This window comes from Oncorhynchus gorbuscha, linkage group LG02 (assembly GCF_021184085.1).
Source record: "Oncorhynchus gorbuscha isolate QuinsamMale2020 ecotype Even-year linkage group LG02, OgorEven_v1.0, whole genome shotgun sequence".
NCBI lineage: Eukaryota > Metazoa > Chordata > Actinopteri > Salmoniformes > Salmonidae > Oncorhynchus > Oncorhynchus gorbuscha.
Genome location: NC_060174.1, coordinates 38,117,072 through 38,140,663, shown reverse-complemented (window position 1 = coordinate 38,140,663; position 23,592 = coordinate 38,117,072). Strand labels below are relative to the sequence as shown.

Here is a 23,592-nt window from a genome sequence, read left to right as displayed (position 1 = left end):
CTTTGCTGGGTTGGATTGGTGTGAGCAGTATGACCCATCTTTCATTTATCTAATCACATGCAGATTAGTGACTACTTCAAAGGGAGAAATGAAGTGTACATTCTATAAGTGTTGGAACAAGGCTCTGAGTCTGATATAAAGAGAATTACATAACTGGTAACTTGACCCACTCCAAAGAGAACAGAGGCAGGGATTACCTGCCCTCTGGGGGTGTTATGTAAGAGGTCAGCTTATTGGTGTATCATGGACAGAACTCGTACTGCTACTGGCAGCCAGGGCATCGGGGTTAGAAAGTGCTATAATAACTAATGTCTTCTGTGATGTTTTGTTGTTTGCTAAGGCAGAGTTTCTCAATCTAGTCCTGTGGCTCACCCAGGAGGGTGCATGTATTTGTTTTCTGCTCTAGTCAAGCACTAACACACCTGATTGTACTAAGCAAGTAATCATCAACTATGTTAGCGGAATAAGGCCAATGCATGGACCTGGGTTAGAACCAACATGTGCATATTTTTGGAGTCTCACAGGAATGGATTGAGAAACACTGTACAAAGGGCCTGTTGCTGGCTGAAGGTCTGACAAAAACCTTTTGAACCTTCCCTTATTTTTTTATCCGTTAAGCTACAGCCACACTCGCGTGAACATAGATGAAATCATATGATTTTCACTCAGTGGACAGTTTTAGGTACACCACCCTGTTCACGAAAATGGATTGCTCCTACAGACAGTGAGTCACATGGCCGTGGCTTGTTATATAAAGCAGGCAGACAGGCATCCCGTTACTGTTCGATAGAACGTTAGAACGAGTGACCTAAGTGACTTTGAGCGTGGTATGATCATCGGTGCCAGGCGCGCCCGATCCAGTATCTCAGAAACACCCGTCCTCCTGGGCTTTTCACGACCGACAGTGTCTAGGGTTTACCGAGAATGTTGCGACAAACAAAAAACACCCAGTCAGCGGCAGTCCTTTGGGGGAAAACAGCTCTGATGAGTGGTCAAAGGAGAAGGGCAAGAATTGTGCAAGCTAACAGGCGGGCCACAAACAGACATAACAGCGCAGTACAACAGTGGTGTGCAGAACGGCATCTCGCAATACACAACTCATCATCCTTGTCACGGATTGGTTATTGCAGATGACCACACTGGGTTCCACTCATATCAGCTGAAAACAAGAAGTGGCGCACGCGATCACTAACACTGAGTGGAAAAACATTGCCTGGTCCATATCTGAACAGTGTTTCTAACCAAACCCAATAGATCATCTCTGGGATGAGGTGCAACGGGCTGTTCACAGCATGAATGTACCGCTTCCAATCTGCAGCAACTCCATGATTCCATCGCATCAGCATGGACCAACATCCCTGTGGAATGTTTCCGACGCCGGGGGGTTGTGCCGTGGCGGAGATCTTTGTGGGCTATACTCGGCCTTGTCTCAGTAAGTTGGTGGTTGAAGATATCCCTCTAGTGGTGTGGGGGCTGTGCTTTGGCAAAGTGGGTGGGGTTATATCCTTCCTGTTTGGCCCTGTCCGGGGGTGTCATCAGATGGGGCCACAGTGTCTCCTGACCCCTCCTGTCTCAGCCTCCAGTATTTATGCTGTAGTAGTTTACGTGTCGGGTGCTAGGGTCAGTTTGTTATATCTGGAGTACTTATCCTGTCCTATCCAGTGTCCTGTGTGAATTTAAGTATGCTTTCTCTCTCTCGGAGGACCTGAGCCCTAGGACCATGCCTCAGGACTACCGGGCATGATGACTCCTTGCTGTCCCCAGTCCACCTGGCTGTGCTGCTGCTCCAGTTTCAACTGTTCTGCCTGTGATTAATATTATTTGACCATGCTGGTCATTTATGAACATTTGAACATCTTGGCCACGTTCTGTTATCTCCACCCGGCCCAGCCAGAAGAGGACTGACCACCCCACATAGCCTGGTTCCTCTCTAGGTTTCTTCCTAGGTTTTGGCCTTTCTAGGGAGTTTTTCCTAGCCACCGTGCTTCTACACCTGCATTGCTTGCTGTTTGGGGTTTTAGGCTGGGTTTCTGTACAGCACTTTGAGATATCAGCTGATGTACGAAGGGCTATATAAATAAATTTGATTTGCAGAATCCATGCTCCGAAGGATTCAGGATGTTCTGGAGAAAAAGGGGGGTCCGACCGAGTACGATAAGGGGGTACCTAATAAACTGGCCACAGTGTACATTGTCTGTCAAAAGTACAACTCAAGTCAACTATTATCGGATGAGTTTGTCTGTCAAAAGACTGCGTTTTTTGTCAGAGAATCATCATCCGTTGTCATTCATCCGTCACCTATTGAAAAAGCATCATCTCCATCTAAAATTCTCAGACACAAAATGCCATTGTGTCAGCAGCCTATCAGATCAGGTTCCCTGAGATCTGTAGACACTGAAGGGGATTTGGGATATTCCCAGTCATGGCTTTGTCTGTAGGGCCCATGGTATGGGTTGAGAGTTCCACTTAAAATGTAAATACTCATATGGCAGTAGCACTATGGATGATTCTGTAAAGAAATGTGTGGTGTGCCTGGTATTATGTCCCGAGTGACAGACATGCATTATGTAAATCAAATGTAACTACATGATTTGGATGATTGGGGGTTATCAGTGTGTGCGATCGGAGTTGGGGTCAATTCAGTTTAACTAAGGGATCGATTCAATCTTTATTCAGTACAATTTAAATGTAATTTGCGATTGAGCCGACATAACAGTATTCACAGTAAACACTGCATTTCTAATATTGCCTTTAAATATCAATCGCGCTGAACCACCGCCATACAGATTGAATGAGCACAATGAAGAGACCATTGTAATATTAGGAACTTTTTATTGAAAGGTTCTGGTCAGAGTATAAATCACACTACCAAGTCTTAATCTCAGAAGATCAAAGGCATTTACAACAGAGTTTCTCACATACATCTGAAATAAAAACAGACTGAAAATGATATAAATAAGTTCTATGGAAAATAAAACTCAGCTTACAAAAAATATATGCATTTATGTATACATTTTCTCACATCAGTACAAGTACATCTATACTGTACAGATTCGGTAAGTATCATTTACAGCCCTGTGTTGAATCATATAAGACTGGTCCAAAAATAGCCCCTAGCTCTGAGCCCTTCAGTGTTGGAAAACCTGAAGTGCCTGGATAGGTATAAGCAATATAGTAGAAGCTCCCCATAGCATACAGGAAGGCTAGTTTCTACATTCCAAATAGAGCCCTATCCCTATTAACCACTTCAGTATAGTCTAGTGTAGACTTCAAGGGTTTGGGGTTAGGAGTCGATTTGTAATTGAGCCTAGATGGGGAAACATATTGCCTACAAACAACTAAACATTCCCTTCAGATCTGCAAACTTTAAAGAGGGAAAGGCTAGGAGAAGACAAAGGAGCTGTTTTGGGACTGAGCCATTGGGTACCTAGAATAGGTGCCTGAAGAACATAGTGTAGCTAAGTAGTGCACAGGCACTAACGCACGCGTCACAACGCTTTTCATAGAAAGAACCTACGTAGATTCACTAACAAACGTGAAGTGAGCTACTTAGCGTACATTCCTTCTTCAGCCCTCTTCAGACGCTATGAAATGCACCCTTCCTCAGAGAGGGCACTACGTGGTGTAACACCTGGGTTTGTCACACATTCAGAGGCTATACTAGCGCCTATTGACGATAGTATCTTGTGGCCAGGGCAGTTGTAAGAACCCCGACGCTCGTTCTGAACGTTAAAATGCGTCGCTTGCGGTATGGTTTTGGAAACATAAGGAACGCATCTTTTCATATTAGCAACAAAATAATAATTTTTAAAAGGCTAAATTACTACACGCCTAAATATGATGAGAGTTCCCACACAGCCATATTTCCATGTTACTTCACTTGTTTATGGAAAACAAACGGAAGATAGAGGCGTACCTGTGCTACTTAGTTAAGTAAATGGTAAACAGACTCCAAAAACGTGTTGTCACTGAAAAATACTGTCGGCTGTAGCTGTTAACACCGGTTAAACAGTCTACAGTAAGCGTATATTTTCCATTTGTGAAATTATTTTGATATGAAAGTAGAGGGATTTATGTTTCTTGAACCGTACCGTAGTTGAGAATCGATTCACGTTTAGCTTGAGTATTTGGCTGTTTTGGCTGCCAGAGCCAGTTCGCCTTTACACAGAACATGTAAGGTCCTTGGACTATAAGGAGAAACTTTAGGCTCCTTTAGTCCATTGTTGGACTAAGTTTTACCCTCCAACTGTATTAGACCAGTAATTACTTCAAGGAATGGAGGAAGAAAGAAAGGATGCATTTCAAAGTTCCAAACAGGGCCTTACTGTAAGTTGTAGCCTGATCCCAGATCTGTATATGCCTTAGCCAATTCAACTCCTCTGTGTATGTACTATGGCATGTCAATTATAGTATTGCTGAAGCAGCAACAGATCTTGGAGAAGGCTAAGTAAGTTGTACAATAGAGAGAACTACACGTTCATAATAAAACGTCTTTATGCTGTGGATGTGTGGTGTGTGGTTTCAGGGGGTGTTTTAACGAGTGCTGCGGCCTCGTGTCCTGGAGAGGAACTGCAGGTTTGGTGTGTGTCGTGTCCTTTACTTTTGGTCCTTTAGAGGGCGCTAGTGTCCGACTCTCAGACTTGGAGCGAGCGCCTCGACAGTCACTGTGGTGAGACCTGTCTGCCAGGGAGAGGGGCGGGGCTTGGAGTGCATCCATAGGCTTAAAGAGGTCAAAGGTTACGAGTGTCCGTGGGGGTTTGTGGTACGAGGGGGGGCAGCTAGGGGCAGGGTGAGGTTTCTTCCTCTCGTCCTTATGGTTGACCTCTCGATCTCTCTTTCCTTCCTTCACATGAGAGGGTGTGGGTCTAGGAGAGAGAACCTTCCCATCCTCCTCTCTCCCTGGATTGGGGTGTGTGGATGGGTTACCCTCTTTCCCCTCTCTATACCCATTTCTGTCCTTCTTTCCATGAGAGGGTTTGTGTCTGTGTGTGCTGCTCTCTCTGCCCTCCTCTCTCTCTAGCCGTGTGTGAGACTGTGTCTGTGCACCATTACCACCTCTGTCCCTGTCTCGTTCCTTCTTGATTTGAGGCTGTGTCTTTGAGGCAGTGTCTGTCTCCCTCACTCCCTTCTCCCTCTGGGTGTGTTGGGGTTGATGTGTTAGTTTCCTCTCCTCATCCTCCTTTTTCCTAAAGGGTGGAGATATCTCTGTTTGTGTGGTGATTTCCATAACACTCTCATCTTTCTCCTTCACTCTATCCTTCTCCTTATCTTTCCCTCTCTCCCTTTCTCTGTCCTTATCTTTCACCTTCACCTTCTTCTCTTTCCCCTGTTCCTTCTCCTTCTCCCTCTCCACTTTCTCCAAATATTTGCCCTTCCCTTTGTCCTTCTCTTTCTTGACTTGTGGAGGTGTTTGTGTGGCTGTGCTACAATCTATTACCCTCTGCCTTTCATTCTGGACTTGTGGAGGTGTCTTCTGATGTCTTTCTTCCTCGTCTCTCTCTATGCCAGCCTGCTGTGATGCCTTTGAGAGTTCACTATCTTTTCCATCTCCCTCCATCAGCACTTGTGGTGGCATCTGTGTGGGTGTAGTGCCATCTCTTGCTCTTTTTCTCACCCTCTCTTCCATCTTGTGATGGTCATCATCCTCCTTTCTTTTCTTGATTTCCAGTAGTGTTTCTGTGACTGCGTTTCCTTTCCCTCTCTCCTCCTTGACCAAAGGGAATGCCAGTGTAGCTGTACAGCCTCCTCTCTCCGCTCCCTCCTCCCGTGTGTCTTCTTCCTCCTTGCAAACTGACGGCGGCTCCTGTACGGGCGTCCTTGCCCCTGCCTCCTCAGTCTTTATGTGCGTCTGTGGCTGTGTAGGAGTGTCCTCTTTCCCTCCCTCCTCCTCCTCACTTTCCTCTGTTTCTTCCGCTTCCTCTATGACTTGACTTGTTGCCTGTGTAGAAGTACAGCTCTCCTCCTCTTCCTCCCTCTCTTGGTCCAGGTGGTATTGTCTGAGGCGGATGTGCCAGGCCAGGCTGCAGACAGCAGACACAGTCTTGAACTGGTGCACCACTCCCCTGGGGATGAAGTAGATGTCGTCGTGGTAGAGCTGGATACGGGCGTAGCGGATGCCCTCTCTCCTCAGCTGGTTCAGCTTGGCATCATCTATCCACTGCACACACTACAGGGAGGGAGGGAGAGTGAGTGTGTGAGTGGGAGGGAGAGTGGGTGGGAGGGAGGGTGGGAGAGTGGGTGGGTGGGAGAGTGGGTGGGAGGGAGAGTGGGTGGGAGGGAGAGTGGGTGGGAGGGAGAGTGGGTGGGAGGGAGAGTGGGTGGGAGGGAGAGTGGGTGGGAGGGAGAGTGGGTGGGAGGGAGAGTGGGTGGGAGGGAGAGTGGGTGGGAGGGAGAGTGGGTGGGAGGGAGGGAGAGTGGGTGGGAGGGAGGGAGAGTGGGTGGGAGGGAGGGAGAGTGGGTGGGAGGGAGGGAGAGTGGGTGGGAGGGAGGGGAGTGGGTGGGAGGGAGGGAGAGTGGGTGGGAGGGAGGGAGAGTGGGTGGGAGGGAGGGAGAGTAGGAGGGAGGAAAGGAGGGTGGGAGGGAGGGAGGGTAGAAGGGAGGGAGAGTAGGAGGGAGGGAAGGGAAGGAGGGTGGGAGGGAAGGAGGGTGGGAGGGAAGGAGGGTGGGAGGGAAGGAGGGTGGGAGGGAAGGAGGGTGGGAGGGTGGGAGGGAAGGAGGGTGGGAGGGTGGGAGGGAAGGAGGGTGGGAGGGAAGGAGGGTGGGAGGGAAGGAGGGTGGGAGGGAAGGAGGGTGGGAGGGAAGGAGGGTGGGAGGGAAGGAGGGTGGGAGGGTGGGAGGGTGGGAGGGTGGGAGGGAAGGAGGGTGGGAGGGAGAGGAGTGGGTGGGAGGGAGAGTGGGTGGGAGGGAGAGGGTGGGAGGGGAGTGGGTGGGAGGGAGAGTGGGTGGGAGGGAGAGTGGGTGGGAGGGAGAGTGGGCAGGTGGGAGGGAGGGAGAGTGGGCAGGAGGGTAGGAGGGAGGGAGAGTAGGAGGGAGGGAGAGTAGGAGGGAGGGAGAGTAGGAGGGAGGGAGAGTAGGAGGGAGGGAGAGTGGGAGGGAGGGAGAGTGGGAGGGAGGGAGAGTGGGAGGGAGGGAGAGTGGGAGGGAGGGAGAGGGGAGAGGAGTGAGTGGGTGGGAGAGTGAGTGAGTGGGTGGGAGAGTGAGTGAGTGGGTGGGAGAGGAGTGAGTGGGTGGGAGAGTGAGTGAGTGGGTGGGAGAGTGAGTGGGTGGGAGAGTGAGTGGGTGGGAGAGGAGTGAGTGGGTGGGAGAGTGAGTGGGTGGGAGAGTGAGTGGGTGGGAGAGTGAGTGGGTGGGAGAGGAGTGAGTGGGTGGGAGAGGAGTGGGTGGGAGAGTGAGTGGATGGGTGGGAGAGTGAGTGAGTGGATGGGTGGGAGAGTGAGTGAGTGGATGGGTGGGGAGTGAGTGAGTGGGTGGGAGAGTGAGTGAGTGGATGGGTGGGAGGGAGGGAGAGTGGGTGGGAGGGAGGGAGAGTGGGTGGGAGGGAGGGAGAGTGGGTGGGAGGGAGGGAGAGTGGGTGGGAGGGAGGGAGAGTGGGTGGGAGGGAGGGAGAGTGGGTGGGAGGGAGGGAGAGTGGGTGGGAGGGAGGGAGAGTAGGAGGGAGGAAAGGAGGGTGGGAGGGAGGGAGGGTAGAAGGGAGGGAGAGTAGGAGGGAGGGAAGGAGGGTGGGAGGGAAGGAGGGTGGGAGGGAAGGAGGGTGGGAGGGAAGGAGGGTGGGAGGGTGGGAGGGAAGGAGGGTGGGAGGGAAGGAGGGTGGGAGGGAAGGAGGGTGGGAGGGAAGGAGGGTGGGAGGGAAGGAGGGTGGGAGGGAAGGAGGGTGGGAGGGTGGGAGGGAAGGAGGGTGGGAGGGTGGGAGGGAAGGAGGGTGGGAGGGAGAGAGAGTGGGTGGGAGAGTGGGTGGGAGGGAGAGTGGGTGGGAGGGAGAGTGGGTGGGAGGAGAGTGGGTGGGAGGGAGAGGAGAGTGGGTGGGAGGGAGAGTGGGTGGGAGGGAGAGTGGGCAGGTGGGAGGGAGGGAGAGTGGGCAGGAGGGTAGGAGGAGGGAGAGTAGGAGGGAGGGAGAGTAGGAGGGAGGGAGAGTAGGAGGGAGGGAGAGTAGGAGGGAGGGAGAGTGGGAGGGAGGGAGAGTGGGAGGGAGGGAGAGTGGGAGGGAGGGAGAGTGGGAGGGAGGGAGAGTGGGAGGGAGGGAGAGTGGGAGAGTGAGTGAGTGGGTGGGAGAGTGAGTGAGTGGGTGGGAGAGTGAGTGAGTGGGTGGGAGAGTGAGTGAGTGGGTGGGAGAGTGAGTGAGTGGGTGGGAGAGTGAGTGAGTGGGTGGGAGAGTGAGGAGTGGGTGGGAGAGTGAGTGGGTGGGAGAGTGAGTGAGTGGGTGGGAGAGTGAGTGGGTGGGAGAGTGAGTGGATGGGTGGGAGAGTGAGTGAGTGGATGGGTGGGAGAGTGAGTGAGTGGATGGGTGGGAGAGTGAGTGAGTGGGTGGGAGAGTGAGTGAGTGGATGGGTGGGAGAGTGAGTGGGAGAGTGAGTGGGAGAGTGAGTGGGTGGGTGGGTGGGTGGATGGGAGAGTGAGTGGGTGGATGGATGGGTGAGTGAGAGGGAGAGTGGGTGGGAGGTAGAGTGAGTGGGTGGGAGAGTGAGTGAGTGGGTAGGTGGGTGAGTGAGTGGGTGAGTGGGTGGGTGAGTGAGTGGGTGGGTGAGTGAGTGGGTGGGTGAGTGAGAGCAAAAAAGGAGCAGTGAAAGGGGCAGTAGAGGAGATTACTTTGTAGGTTATAGCCACCATTGACACACAATCATTGGTTAATAATCTGTTCTAATGATCCATGTAGAATCCATTGATTTTAGAAGTACCTGTGAGAGGGGTGGTTCGTACAGGTCGAGCTGGAGCCTCTGGACCACTTCAGGGAAATCTCCAGCGTGGAAACACACCACGTCTTTGGTAATCCTGGCAGGAGCATCACTACAGGGACAGTCAAGGGGAGAGAGACACTGTCAGCAAGAGGAGCTCAGGTGTGTACAGATATGGAAGGACTGTGTGTGTGTGTACTAGATCAGGGGTACAAAGGCCAGGTGTGTACCCACCCCTCTCCACAGCGCACAGCCTTGAGCACCCCTACGGCGGCGGTGGTCTGTCTCTCGAAGCCCTGTCCGATGTGGTCGGCGTGGGCTCTGGTCCGGTCCTCAAATAGCATCTCCCTGGGCTCGCTTGCCCGCGGCAGGTACTGCAGGTTCTTGATCTCATTGGTTGACCTGGAACAGGGGGAAATGACCTTAAAAGTAGTAACAAAATGCCAAAGGATGTGGCATAAGGATAACAAATTCTGAGATACCTCGGACTACTTCATTGTTGTCAGCTATTAAGTCTTATGTCATGTTGGTGGCTTGCTGCCATGCCTTGGTTCTTGTCCCTACCAAGCCTAGACGTAAATGCAATCTTTTCACTATGGTGGTGAAACAACCATGCCAAACAAAACAACGCAACACACCTCTTTCTCTTGTAGGGGGACTTGGGCATGTCAGCCACAGGGATCATCTGTTCCCCTGGTCTGACCCACATGATGGGCCCATCATCACTCTCTGTGGGACTCCGCAGGCGCAGGCTGGAGAACGTGCCCCAGGGCAGGGTACGCTGGGACCACACACACAGTTACACATCACCTCATTTACTTTGATATATTTACAGTACCAGTCAAAGGTTTGGACACACCTACTCATTCAAGGGTTTTTCTTTATTTTTACTATTTATAAGTTGTAGTATAATAGTGAAGACATCAAAACTATGAAATAACACATATGGAATCATGTGGTAACCAAAAGTGTTAAACCAATAAAAATATATTTTAGTAGCCACCCTTTGCCTTGATGACAGCTTTGCACACTCTTGGCATTCTCTCAACCAGCTTCATGAAGTAGTCACCTGGAATGCATTTCAAAGAAACACAAGCAATGGACATTAGACTGGTGGAAACCTGTGCTTTGGTCTGATGAGTCCAAATTTGAGATTTTTGGTTCCAACTGCCATGTCTTTGTGTGACACAGAGTAGGTGAACGGATGATCTCCACATGTGTGGTTCCCACTGTGAAGCATGGAGGAGGTGTGATGGTGTGGGGGTGTTTGCTGGTGACACTCACTCAGTGATAGATTTAGAATTCAAGGCAGCATGGCTACCACAGCATTCTGCAGCGATACGCCATCCCATCTGGTTTGCGCTTTGTGGGACTGCCGTTTGTTTTTCAACAAGACAATGACCCCAAACACACCTCCAGGCTGTGTAAGGGCTATTTGACCAAGAAGGAGAGTGATGGAGTGCTGCATCAGATGACCTGGCCTCCACAATCACCCGACCTCAACACAATTGAGATGAGTTGAACCGCAGAGTGAAGGAAAAGCAGCCAACAAGTGCTCAGCATATGTGGGACGGTTGAAAAAGAATTTCAGGTGAAGCTGGTTGAGATAATGCCAAGAGTTTGCAAAGCTGTCATCAAGGCAAAGGGTGGCTACTTTGACTTTAAATCTAAATATATTTTGATTTTTTTAAACACTTTTTTGGTTACTAAATGATTCAATGTGTGTTATTTCATAGTTTTGATGTCTTCACTATTATTCTAAAATGTAGAAAATAGTAAAAAATAAATGAGTAGGTGTCCCCAAACTTTTGACTTGTACTGTTTGTCTAACACACAGCACTCACCACATAATGTGATTTTCATAGTCTTAAACATCTCCACAAAAGAACTGGTCAACAGAAACAAAACAGATCTCTGAAAACGTAAAAATATTTTACATTCAATTATAGCGCTGTCATAGCGGAAAAAACTTATCTAGACAAATCCCAATTGTTGGAAATGACACGGGAATACTGATGGGAGACGCCATCCTTCCGTAGCCTATTTGAAGCTTGCAGGTCACAGGCTATAGCCTAGCTTTAGTCTAAATCAATGTTGATCAAAACAGTTAAATAGGCTAGATTGTAATGTTGCTCAGTAAAATAGGTATATAAAATATTAGGTTACAGACAAAAGTGAACTATTCACTGCTCTCATTCTGGCACACGATGATCATCACAAAGAATTGAATCTTACTCAAATATTTGATCAATCTCCATCAACTACAGGGATGTTATTATGAAAATACTAAGTTGGAGACTACAGATCAATTATTTTAGATACAACTGAAAATAAACGTTAAAGTTCACTGCCAGACAAGTCAAATCGGGGCGGCGGGGTAGCCTAGTGGTTAGAGCTAGTAACCGGAAGGTTGCGAGTTCAAACCCCCAAGCTGACAAGGTACAAATCTGTCGTTCTGCCCCTGAACAGGCAGTTAACCCACTGTTCCCAGGCCATCATTGAAAATAAGAATGTGTTCTTAACTAACTTGCCTGGTTGTGCTGCAAAAAAGCTGCATTAAAAAAAATATATATTATTTCGTATCCATTGGTAGGATACAGGCCGACCCAATTTGGATCTTATTCTCTCTCAGGTGTGACATGTTTTGGGTCGTATCTGGTCCACCTCAGATCCAAATCGGACATAGATTATTTATTTTTTATTACCGGATCCTGTCGGGGAGGAATTTAACGGATCCAATTCGGATGTTTGGGATCCGAGAAGACCTATACTCTACACCCACCTCAAGGAAGGGCGATTCCTCCAGCATGTTTATGAACTCGGGAAAGTAGTCTCCCACCTCCTCGTCCACGGCCCCCACCAGGCTGACCTGCCGCATGGCCCCCGCACGGTACGTCCCCTGGGAGTAGGTACGCTTCACCTGGGGACAGACACCATAATTTGCAAACAAATTCATGAAAAATCCTACAATGTGATTTTCTGGATTTTTTTCTGCTCATTTTGTCTGTCATAGAAAATTACAGGCCTCTCTCATCTTTTTAAGTGGGAGAACTTGCACAATTGGTGGCTGACTAAATACTTTTTTGCCCCACTGTAAGTGCTCTGGAAGTAGGAGTCAAGAGAGACACTAGCATCAGATACACAGCTGCTGAAATAGTAAACAAGGCTAGAAAGACATCTACCAACAGACAGAAGATTAACATTCAACAAACTCCCTTTTCAGCTTTTCTTTTACCATGCAAATTTCTGGTGAGTAAAAATAACCACTGAGGTTGAGAATTGTTGCTGTAATTTTGACAATACAGTTTAACCTAAATACAAGCACTCGGCTGATTCATCATCTTCTTCCCATCATGCAGAAATGGACTGTTAACACCGTAACACATTATATCGCAAGACAAGCTGACTATCTATCCATCAAGAATCCATTAATGTCAGCAACATCTAACTGTAGCAGGTGTCTCTCTCATGGCCCAATACACACAGCTACTAATGGTAACAGAAACTCACTAATAACCCTTCAACACCCTGCAGGGTTTGTTCACATGATGGAATCAAGTCGAGTAGTAAGTGACTGCTTGTCATTTTCAGCATCGCTGAATGTTCAACCACGTGACGTCTCAGAGAGCAGTAGACCTTTCAAGCTATATGCAGGGAGGAAGGAAACAGGGTTGCTAGGATACAGGAGTAAGAGTCCCTGGTCGGGGGGGAAATATAAATGCAGATTCTGAACGGAAACAAACACTCGGAGAAGAATCAAGGAGTCACACTAGCAGGACCTAGTGCAGAGTTAAGAAGTCACGCATAGCCTAGCTTTCACAAACATAGGAGGGAAGAGAATGAGCTGATTGGGTCATCCTTGAGGTGTTCCATCTCCAATCATGTATTTAGTATGCATCTAGTGAGGACCCCTGACAACAGTGAGTCGAGGAAATTTCTGGTTGTGACAACCAATCATATCGCCGTCTACAACCAAGAGGTAACCAAAAATTGCACCTACCAACCAATCCGAGACGCCAGCGCAATCAAGACGTTACCAAGATTGACCAATGAGAATAGAGCTATGGAAGTGTCCGGAACTAGAAGAGGAGTGCCTCTCCTCTGTCTCTAACAAACATAAAGTTAAAACGTTCACGGCTTATATGATCTTTTTCTGAAATCAGAAGTTGTCTGCTGTTTTCAATTGGAACATCTATCACTAGCAGGTACGATCATCATGAGTACAGTTGGCTAACAACTTAGCTAGCTAGCTACAGTACTTACAGTAGCGAGCTGCATGTTTTGACAGGTTGTCAAAATAGTTTGTCTCTTCATGTCAGCCCCAATATTTCCATACTAGGCTGAAATCCTAGTGTGATTTTATAGCAGGTCTAAGTTTTGTTGCCCAGCTAGTTAGTCAGATAGCTTTAAATTACTTAAATGAATAATGTGGCTAGCTAGATGTAGACATTGAATAAACATGCACTTGCTTATGCTTGTGTGTGTTATAATGTGCCGAGAGAGTTGAGATGTTAGGTAAAGGTTAGACACTGTTCATTTAAAATGTTCCATCTACACACCCAATTTGCTCACTGTGATGACATTTTACATCTTATACTCATCAATAAACTCCCCCCCTTATTTCCATAGCAAGTTGTCACAGAGTGCATCTAGATGGGAGCCTTGTCCTGAAAGACACCAGCTTCTACAGATGCACGACTGAGAAGATCCTATCTGGCTGCATCACCGCCTGTAAAAGCAGCTGCACCGTCCCCCGGAAGATCACCAAGGACTTCAGCCACGGCCTGTTCTCTTGGCTTCTGTCTGGCAGACGGTACCGGAGCATCTACCACCAGGCCATAAGACTTCAAAAGCCTGGCTGTCCACCTGCACAATCTGCTGTTCACCTGCACCGTAAGAGACAGTTTCCACTGACTCTGTGACAGTATTGCTTCCGACAAAGCATTGCTACCTACCGCTCCACTAAAGTCACAGCCCTTGCCCACGCACACTCACATCACTGCTGATATTATTTATATGTACTGCTCACTTCATCTACTTGTTGACATAGCACATTTCACAGTACATACCCTTACTACTAGGTTTTACTACTACTTTTATACCTTTTAATAGCTGTTTACCACTTGCCTTATTGTGCTCTTTGTTTTTGACATTTCACTGCACTGTTGAAAGGTAGTCCAACAATGAACTAAAGGAGCCTAAAGTTTCTCCTTATAGTCCAAGGACCTTACATGTTCTGTGTAAAGGCCAACTGGCTGGCAGCCAAAACAGCCAAATACTCAAGCTAAACGTGAATCGATTCTCAACTACGGTACGGTTCTAGAAACATAAATCCCTCTACTTTCATATCACATCAAAATACACACACTGTTTTGACCTGTTTTAACAGTTGTCACTGACAGTATTTTTCCAGTGACAACACGCTTGCGGCATCAGTCTTCTGTTCTCTCACACACACACACACACACACACACACACACACACACACACACACACACACACACACACACACACACACACACACACACACACACACACACACACACACACACACACACACACACACAGCTAATTACCACAGGTAGTGGTCTCTGCCTTCCGTCTGTTTTCCGTAAACATGTGCTCTAACATGGCGACATGGCCGTGTAGTAACTATAACCCCCATACAGAAGACGCCTTGGTCCAATGACTTACGTGTAATGGAATGGAATTGAGTCATGAATTATCAAGGGCTATGTTGACAGGTAGCTTGCATGTAAGCATTTCATTTCACTGTTTACACTAAGGTATGCTGTGATATCACGAACAACTTGGATTTGACTTCATTATATTTTTGACAGTAAGGATGCTTGCCATTTCAGGAGACACAGTTCAAAAAGAGTGATGCAAAAACAAAAAGCTGCCAATTACTTTCAAGGAGTACCTGGAGGTCCCCACCCCACCATCCAGTCCACACCTCTACATGCATCAGGCCTCCGCTCCTGTACAGGCAACTCCACCAGCTTGGCCTCTGTCCGTGCCCTCTAAACCCGTGCCCGGCTGGGACTCTGCAGCCCCCGGTCCTCCGCTCCTGTACAGGCTACTCCACCAGCTTGGCCTCTGTCCGTGCCCTCTAAACCCGTGCCCGGCTGGGACTCTGCAGCCCCATGTCCTCCGCTCCTTACAGGATGGGCATGATGGAGCCAGCAACCAGTCTCTGTCCATTTTCAATTCATTATAGAAATATAATTATTTGTGTTCAATTGTTTGTCCCTCTGTAGTGTTTATTTAACTATATTACTATTTTTTAAGCTTATACAGCACAATGTTTGATTGAGGCGCAAACAGACACGGTAAAAAACAAACAGTGCAGTTATGCCCTCAGTGAGGCAATCAAACATTACAAACAGTGTCAGTACAGAGACAAAGTGGAGTCGCAATTTAACGGCTCAGACACGAGACGTATGTGGCAAGGACAATCATGGATTACAAAGGGACACCTGCTAAGCCACAGATACCAACATCTTGGTCCCGGACAAGCTAAACACCTTCAGGTGCTTTGAGGATAACACAGTGCCACCGACGTCACTCCAGAGGACTGTGGGCTCTCGTTCTTCATGGCCGATGTAAGACATTTCAACGCTTTAACCCTCGCAAGGCTGCTGGCCCAGACGGCATACCTAGCCACGTCCTCAAAGCATGCGCAGACAAGCTGGCTGGATTGTTTACAGACATACACTACCAGTCAAAAGTTTGGACACGCCTATTTTTACCATTTCCTACAGAATAATAGTGAAGACATCAAAACTATGAAATAACACATATGGAATGGTGTAAGAACCAAAAAAAAGTGTTAAACACATCTAAATACATTTTATATTTCAAATTCTTCAAATAGCCACCCTTTGCCTTGACAGCTTTGTACACTCGTGGCATTCTCTCAACCATCTTCACCTGGAATGCTTTTCCAACAGTCTTGAAGGAGTTCCCACATATGCTGAGCACTTGTTGGCTGCTTTTCCTAAACTCTGCGGTCCGACTCATCCCAAACCATCTCAATTTGGTTGAGGTCGGGTCATTGTGGAGGCCAGGTCATCTGATGCAGCATTCCATCACTCTCCTTCTTGGTCAAATAGCCCTTACACAGCCTGGAGGTGTGCTGGGTCACTGTCCTGTCAAAAAACAAATGACAGTCCCACTAAGACCAAACCAGTTGGGATAGCGTATCGCTGCATAATGCTGTGGTAGCAATGCTGGTTAAGTGTGCCTTGAATTCTAAATAAATTACAGACAGTGTCACCAGCAACGCATCCCCACAACATAACACCTCCTCCATGCTTTACAGTGGGAAGTACAAATGCGGAGATCATCCGTTCACCCACAACGGTTCCACAAATAAACTTTTAACAAGGCACACCTGTTAATTGAAATGCATTCCAGGTGACTACCTTGAAGCTGGTTGAGAGAATGCCACGAGTGTGCAAAGCTGTCATCAAGGCAAAAGGGTGGCTATTTGAAGAATCTTAAATATAAATATATTTGGATTTGTTTAACACTTTTTTGGTTACTACACGATTCCATATGTGTTATTTCATAGTTTTGATGTCTTCACTATTATTCTACAATGTAGAAAATAGTAAATAAAAATTAAACTTTGAATGTGTTCTAAAACTTTTGACTGGTAGTGCATTCAATCACTCCCTATTCCAGTCTGCTGTCCCCACTTGCTTAAAGATATCCACCATTACTTTCTTTGGTACAGGAACAAAGGTAACTGAACTAAATGACTATCGCCCCATAGCACTCACTTCTGTCACCATGAGGTTCTTTGAGAGGCTAGTTAAGGATCATATCACCTCCACCCTACCTGACACCCTAGACCTATTTCCATTTCCATACCGCCCCAATATATCCACAGACGATGCAATTGCCATCGCACTGCCCGATCCCATCTGGACAAGAGGAATAACTACGTATGTAGGAACGCTGTTCATTGACTACAGCGCAGCCTTCAACATCATAGCACCCTCCAAGCTCATCATTAAACTTGGGGCCCTGGGTCTGAAACCCGCCCTGTGCAACTGAGTCCTGGACTTCCTGACGGGCCGCCCCCAGGTGGGGAAGATAGGCAACAACACATCCACTACGCTGATCCTCAGGGGCCCCACAAGTGAGCGTGCTCAGCCCCCTCCTGTAGTCCCTGTTCATTACATTACATTTAAGTCATTGTTCACTCATGACCGTGTGGCCACGCATGCCTCTAACTCAATCATCAAATTTGAAATGACAGTAGTAGACCTGATTACCAACAATGAGGCCCTGACAGAGTGGTGCCAGGAAAATAACCTGTCCCTCAATGTCAACAAAAGATGATCGTGGACTTCAGGAGACAGCAGGGGAGCTCGCCCCCACCAACATCGGCGGGGATGCAGTGGAGAGGGTGAAAAGCTTCAAGTTCCTCGGCATACACATTGACAACCTGAAATGGTCTATCCACACAACGCCTCTTCAACCTCAGGAGGCTGAAAAAATGTAGCTTGGCCCCTAACACAGAACCCAAACCGCCTGCGCCATCGAGCGCACATTCATTTGTCACCCTACACCAAACGCTATCACGACACGCAGGTTAAAATATCAAAAACTCTGAACCAATGACATTAATTTGGGAACAGGTCGAAAAGCATTAAACATGTATGGCACTTTAGCCAGTTAGCTTGCACTTGCTAGCTAATTTGTCCTGGGGTATAAACATTGTGTTGTTATTTTACTTGAAATGCACAAGGTCCTCTACTCTGACAATTAATCCACACATAAAACAGCCAACCGAATCGTTTCTAGTCATCTCTCCTCCTTCCAGGCCTTTTCATATTTGAACATATATGGTGACCGGCATCTAAACTTTCATAGTATTACCACGACGACCGGCAAAACAGTTAGTCTTTCAATCACCCACGTGAGTATAACCAATAAGGAGATGGCACGTGGGTACCTGCTTTTATAAACCAACGAGGAGATGGGAGAGGCAAGATGTTCAGAAATATAAAGGAGTTCTATTTTAGCCCTTGGCATCGCAGACGCTCGTTGGCGCGAGCGAGCAGTGTGGGTGAAATAATTGAATAACATTGATATCTAAATGTATTTTGTGACGCACGCGACGTGTCCGGTCTGGTCAGCATGTAAGACTCTCACAAACTTTTATAGATGCACCCTTGAGAGCATCCTGTCAGGCTGTATCACCTCCCGGTACTGTAACTGCACCGCACCCGCAAGACTCTCCCAGAGGGTGGTGCGGTCTGTCCAACGCATCACCGGTGGTACACTACCTGCCCTCCAGGACACCTACAGCCCCCGATATCACAGGAAGGCCAAAAAGATCATCAAGGACATCAACCACCCGAGCCACGGCCTGTTCACCCCACTATCATCCAGAAGGCAAGATCAGCACATGTGCATCAAAGCTGGGATCGAGACTGAAAAACAGCTTCTATATCAAGGGCAGCAGACTATTAAATAGCCATCGCTAGCTGGCTACCACCCGGTTACTCAACCCTGCTCCTTAGAGGCTGCTGCCCTATACACATAAACATGGAATCACTGGTCACTTTAATAATGTTTACATACCGTTTTACTAATTTCATATGTATATACTGTAGTCTAGTCAATGTAATTCTATTAAACTATTACAGTTATATATATATATATACACACACTAAATATTCCATCCATACTGTCCATACATCCCATTACACACATAGACACTTCTACTCCGGACCCAGACATTGCTTGTTCTTGTTATATATTTTTTAATTCCATTTTGTTACTTTTAGATGTGTCTATTGCTGTGTATTGTTAGAAACTACAGCACTGTTGGAGCTAGGAACCCAAGCATTTAGCTACACCTGCAATAACATCTGCTAAATATGTGTATGTGACCAATACAATGTGATTTGATGTATTAGTCAGTGTTCTCCCCTTCCTCTTGATTCACTCTGTGCACAAAAGCCCTTAGCTGAACGCTCCGACTGCATTTTGATCAATTCATATTAGCCTTTGAATGTTCCATTTTATAAACCATTTCATTTTCCTGCATGCGTGATATGTGCACTGATTTCAAACAAATAAAGTATATTTTGTCACTCATGTCTTCTTCCAATTCTGTGTTTTTAATTACTTCCTTGATTTACAATCAAAACAACTTAGCTAACATTGTGTTTGTGATGTGAACATGATCTTAAATGTATAGATTAAGCCCTTTATCTTTATTGGGATAAACAAGATGTAACTCCTGTGGTGTTTAAGCTTAACATCGGGAGTCCCATAGGGTGGTGCACAATTGGCCCAGCGGCGTCCGGGTTAGGGAGGGTTTGGCCAGGTTAGGCAATCATTGTAAAATAAGAATTTGTTATTAACTGACTTGCCTAGTTAAATAAAGGTTAAATAAAAAAAATAAAAACACATTTACCCTTCAACAAGTTTGAATCCTGACGGGTTTTCATATTAAAAAGAGAGATTTACAGGTAAAGAGGAGCGAGGATTGTCGGAAGAAGCCCAATGCTTTCCTACTGTAAGGAAAATAAAGCATAAAAAAACAATTCTAGGGTAAATGCAGCAGCCGGGTCAGCGTCATTGAGTATGTTCACTTTTGGTAGAAAATGCCCCCTGAATTCGCTACAATTATTCATTCTTTCAAACCCTCATCCAGGCAATAATCTAACAACATATGGAGAGTCAAAGATTCACCAACGACTTTGGAGCAAAGATAACAAAAGCCTAAATGTAGACAAAATGGGTATGGAACAGATGGAGTGGCTCGTCCCGTGAAGACGCCGGGCTACAAAAACCACATGCACTTCAAAGTCACACATACACAACATCGGCACCAGTGTGTGGAAGTGACTAGTACGGATGTGGTGATTCTTTGGGATGCTTATAAAGCACAACAGTATTATACCAGCATTATAAAGCATTCTCTCTCATCCATCCACTGACCTGAGTGTGGAAGTTGGTCATGGTGGTGGTCTCTATATCCTTCTTCCCCAGCACCTCCATCTTGACGGGTGCGTTGGGGAACTTGTACGAGAAGTAGTCCAGGAAGTCTGGTAGGTAGGAAGCCGCTCCATGGATGATGCCCATGACGTAATGGGCGGCCTCAGCTTGGTCCTCGCTGAATGACAGGGTGACAAACTCCTGGGCGAAGCGCTGCATCTCAGCCGGTGAGAGACAGGCCAGCTGCTGGGTGTAGGCGTGGGCCACCAAGGCTCCGCCATTGGCCTGCTGTTCCACGTGGATCAGACTGCCAAACTCCAGCACCGCCATGCCGAGGGACGGGGCACTGTGGAGGGGGGAGCCATAGCCCAACCTCTCCCTGACCACGGAGGCTGTGGAGGTGGACACAGAAGTACTAGTGGTGATGCTGGAATAATCCTGATGGGGACTTGGGAAGGTTTGGAAGAAACTGTTATTGCTGCTGTTGTTACTTCTGTCTGGTGTGTTGAGCAGGTCAGGCAGGTCCACAGATACACCCGAACACACAGTCTGGCTGGAGCGGTGGTACATCTTGGGCCGGCTGCGTCTTTCCCTCTCGCAGTCTTTGTGCTTCTTTTTCTTCTTCTTCTTTAACTTTTTCAAGAGGAGCTCGTCCTCAGAGTTGAATTTTGGCTTTTCTGTTGAGTCTGCATGGAAGAGAAGACGTGTAAACCAACAGGTGTAAATAAGATGTGCATACATCTGAAAGGCACTAGTCCTGGTAAATGACCTAGCTACTTCACAGCTTTAGACTAAATGTATTATGAGAGGGAAACTAAAACAGTGTGAACACCTCTGACATGGGAATGACAAACATGGAATCAATCTTCAAGCAATCACCACGAAGAGCTTCTCTCACCCATACCTTTCAGTGGCATTTTCACCTCGCCATTCTCCCTCGCAACATCATTCACAACCATCCCTGGGTGGTTCGTCTTCTCCCTGTCCCTCTCCTTATCAGTATCCTTCTCCCTTTTCTTCTCTCTTTCCTCATCTTTGCCAGTATGATCTTAAAAATTGAAAATGAATACAGATTATGTAGTAACAAATATATTGATAATGACCAATCAACACGTCATTCATGTTCAACTTCTCAAGTGTAGGCCTATCAGTCAGTAGTATTATAAACAGCTGGGCCTAGTGGCATTATGTAGGCCTACTGTACAGTGGCACTGTAACTAATGTTACAACCAGCTGGCCTTAGTCATTTAAAACCTAGTTTCCATGACTTTTAACATGAAATCCGTTATTCAGAAGACTGACCTCGTAACATCTTTACATCACCATTCTCCGTCTTTGTATGGCAACTCGGAAGGCTCACTTTCTCCAGGAGTGAGCTCTGCATTTTAGTGCTCTTCTCTTTTTCCTTGTGACGTTTCTCCTTCGGTTTCTTCACTTTCGAAGGAGAAGCGAGAAAGTTGCTGATCTTGAAGATCTTTCGTGCGGGAGCTGGCGAGGTGGAGTTGCTCGGCTTGGCCGGGCCGAAACTCCATTTCGCTGGGCTTCCATAACTCTGCTTCCCGTTGTGTTTTTCCCCTGCGCACACTACGTCCCCGTTCAATTTCTTTTGCTTCAAGCTCTTCTCCTCAATTCTGACTTTCTTGGGCGGTGGGGGGAAGACATCGTTGGAAGACTGTGGTCGACTCTCAGGTGGTATTTTGGGTACCAAGGGTTTTGGGGGATTTATTTTGCCATTAGCTGCGAAATGCATGGATCCTACGGACTCAGCCATCTTGAAAGTTTCTATTTTTTACGCTCATACGTAACTGCTGCGTGAGAGACAGGGAGGGGCGGACCCCTTGTGTAGTACGTCAGAAGACAAGAGGGTGGAGGGGGGAAAACAGTAAACACTTTGCAAACGGGAAAGTCTAGCTGTCATTGATACAATGTTATACTATGCACCCTGTAACTCAGCTACACTGTTACAATGCATATAGTACAATATTGACATCGCCACTGTACTGTAACATCTCTCACTATCAATGTGATATGAGATATATCATTGACATAGTGACATAGTGACATACATGAAAGAGATTGGACGATGGAGAATATATGAGTATATGAGTATGAGCGTCTTTCCTGTAAAAAAAATATGAATCCACATTTGACTATTTTTTTCCCTTGCTTGGGTACTCACTACACCAACCTTTTGAGTGACAATTTATCTCAGTGCTAGAGGCATCACTACAGACCCTGGTTCAATCCCAGGCTGTATTTTTATTTATTTATTTAAGCTAGGCAAGTCAGTTAAGAACAAATTATTATTTACAATGACGGCCTATACCAGCCCACCCCAGACGACGCTGGGTCAATTGCGCGCCACCCTATGGGACTCCTAATCACAGTCGGTTGTGATACAGCCTGGAATCGGACCAGGGTGTCGCCTCTAGCACTGAGATGAAGTGCCTTAGATCGCTGCGCAACTCGGGAGGTCTGTATCACAAACGTCCGTCAGGGCGGCACACAATTGGCCCAGCATTGTCAGGGTTAAGGGAGGGTTTGACCGGGATAAGCCATCAATGTAAAATAAGAATTTGTTCTTAAAAATAAATAAAGGTTAAAAAACATACATAATCACGGCTATGCTGCAATATAAAAATATACCACACGGTGGCAGCAGAGGAACGACTCACTTAACAATGACATCCATGTCTTGCTGTTGAGAGAGAGAGAGAGAGAGAGAGAGAGAGAGAGAGAGAGAGAGAGAGAGAGAGAGAGAGAGAGAGAGAGAGAGAGAGAGAGAGAGAGAAAAGGGGGTGTTGACGAGAGAGTTTGAGAGGACTCTTATTGCTGAAATTGACATGGTGACATGATTTAGTTGTTTTCACACTGAATTCACCTTAGTTGACAACTCAAGAAAATGTCAATCAGAACTATACTTTGAACTGACGTCTGGGCCCGGTAGTTAGTCTTGTGCGGACCAGAGTATGTGGGAGGGAGAGAAAGCTTATTTATTTAACTAGGCAAGTCAGTTAAGAACAAATTCTTATTTACAATGACGGCCTACCAAAAGGCAAAAGGCCTGCGGGGACAGGGGCTGGGATTAAAAATATAGGACGAAACACACATCGTTCCAGTCGCTAGCTGCAGCGAACTGAAAAGATGAGCGACCCAGGGGTGTATGTGCTTTCGGGACCTTTAACAGAATGTGACTGGCAGAACTGTTGTGGAAGATGAGGGCTGCAGTAGGTATCTCAGATAGGGGGCAGTGAGGTAAAAGAGGGTTTTATAAATAAGCATCAACCAGTGGGTCTTGCGACGGGTATACAGAGATGATCAATTTACAAAGGAGTATAGAGTGCAGTGATGTGTCCTATAAGGAGCATTGGTGGATCATCTGATGGCCGAATGGTAAAGAACATCTAGCCTCTCTAGAGCACCCTTCCCTGCTGATCTATACATTTTCTCTATAAAGTCTCCGTAATCTAGCATGTGTAGAATGGTCATCTGAATCAGGGTTAGTTTGGCAACTAGGGTGAAAGAGGAGTGATTACAATAGAGGAAACCAAGTCTAGATTTAACCTTAACCTGCAGCTTTGATATGTGCTGAGAAAAGGACAGTGTACCGTCTAGCCATACTCCAAAGTACTTGTATGAAAGGAGGGAGGAAGGAAGGGAGGGAGGAAGAGAGAAGAGAGGGAAATGGAAAAATATAGTGAGAGGTAAAATTGAGAGACGGAGAGAGACATCGCGTGCA

General features: G+C 47.0%; 1 protein-coding gene across 2 annotated transcripts; it reads right to left on the bottom strand.

Moving 5' to 3' along the window:
* Positions 1-2,815: 2,815 nt before the first annotated feature.
* On the bottom strand, positions 2,816-21,638 carry LOC124001935 (lysine-specific demethylase RSBN1L-like). Of its 2 annotated transcripts, XM_046309106.1 has the most exons (8): positions 21,156-21,638; positions 20,758-20,901; positions 19,857-20,539; positions 11,671-11,808; positions 9,527-9,669; positions 9,123-9,290; positions 8,892-9,000; positions 2,816-6,166 (listed from the first exon to the last, which is right to left on the bottom strand). In XM_046309106.1, the coding sequence occupies exons 1-8, from the start codon at positions 21,622-21,624 to the stop codon at positions 4,478-4,480; spliced, it is 3,543 nt and encodes a 1,180-aa protein (XP_046165062.1). In that variant the 5' UTR covers positions 21,625-21,638; the 3' UTR covers positions 2,816-4,477. The 2 variants fall into 2 exon arrangements, with proteins under 2 accessions (XP_046165062.1, XP_046165069.1); XM_046309113.1 differs by lacking the exon at positions 20,758-20,901.
* Positions 21,639-23,592: the final 1,954 nt, after the last annotated feature.

What these genes read in the sequence shown, in the direction of transcription:
- LOC124001935 (XM_046309106.1), bottom strand. Translation starts at nt 21,624, where the DNA reads ATGGCTGAGTCCGTAGGATCCATGCATTTCGCAGCTAATGGCAAAATA. An exon ending in TGATGTAAAGATGTTACGAG is followed by an intron (nt 20,902 to 21,155) that starts GTCAGTCTTCTG and finishes TCAATTTTTAAG; the next exon opens with ATCATACTGGCAAAGATGAG. An exon ending in AGGAATCGCCCTTCCTTGAG is followed by an intron (nt 9,670 to 11,670) that starts GTGGGTGTAGAG and finishes GTGTGGTCCCAG; the next exon opens with CGTACCCTGCCCTGGGGCAC.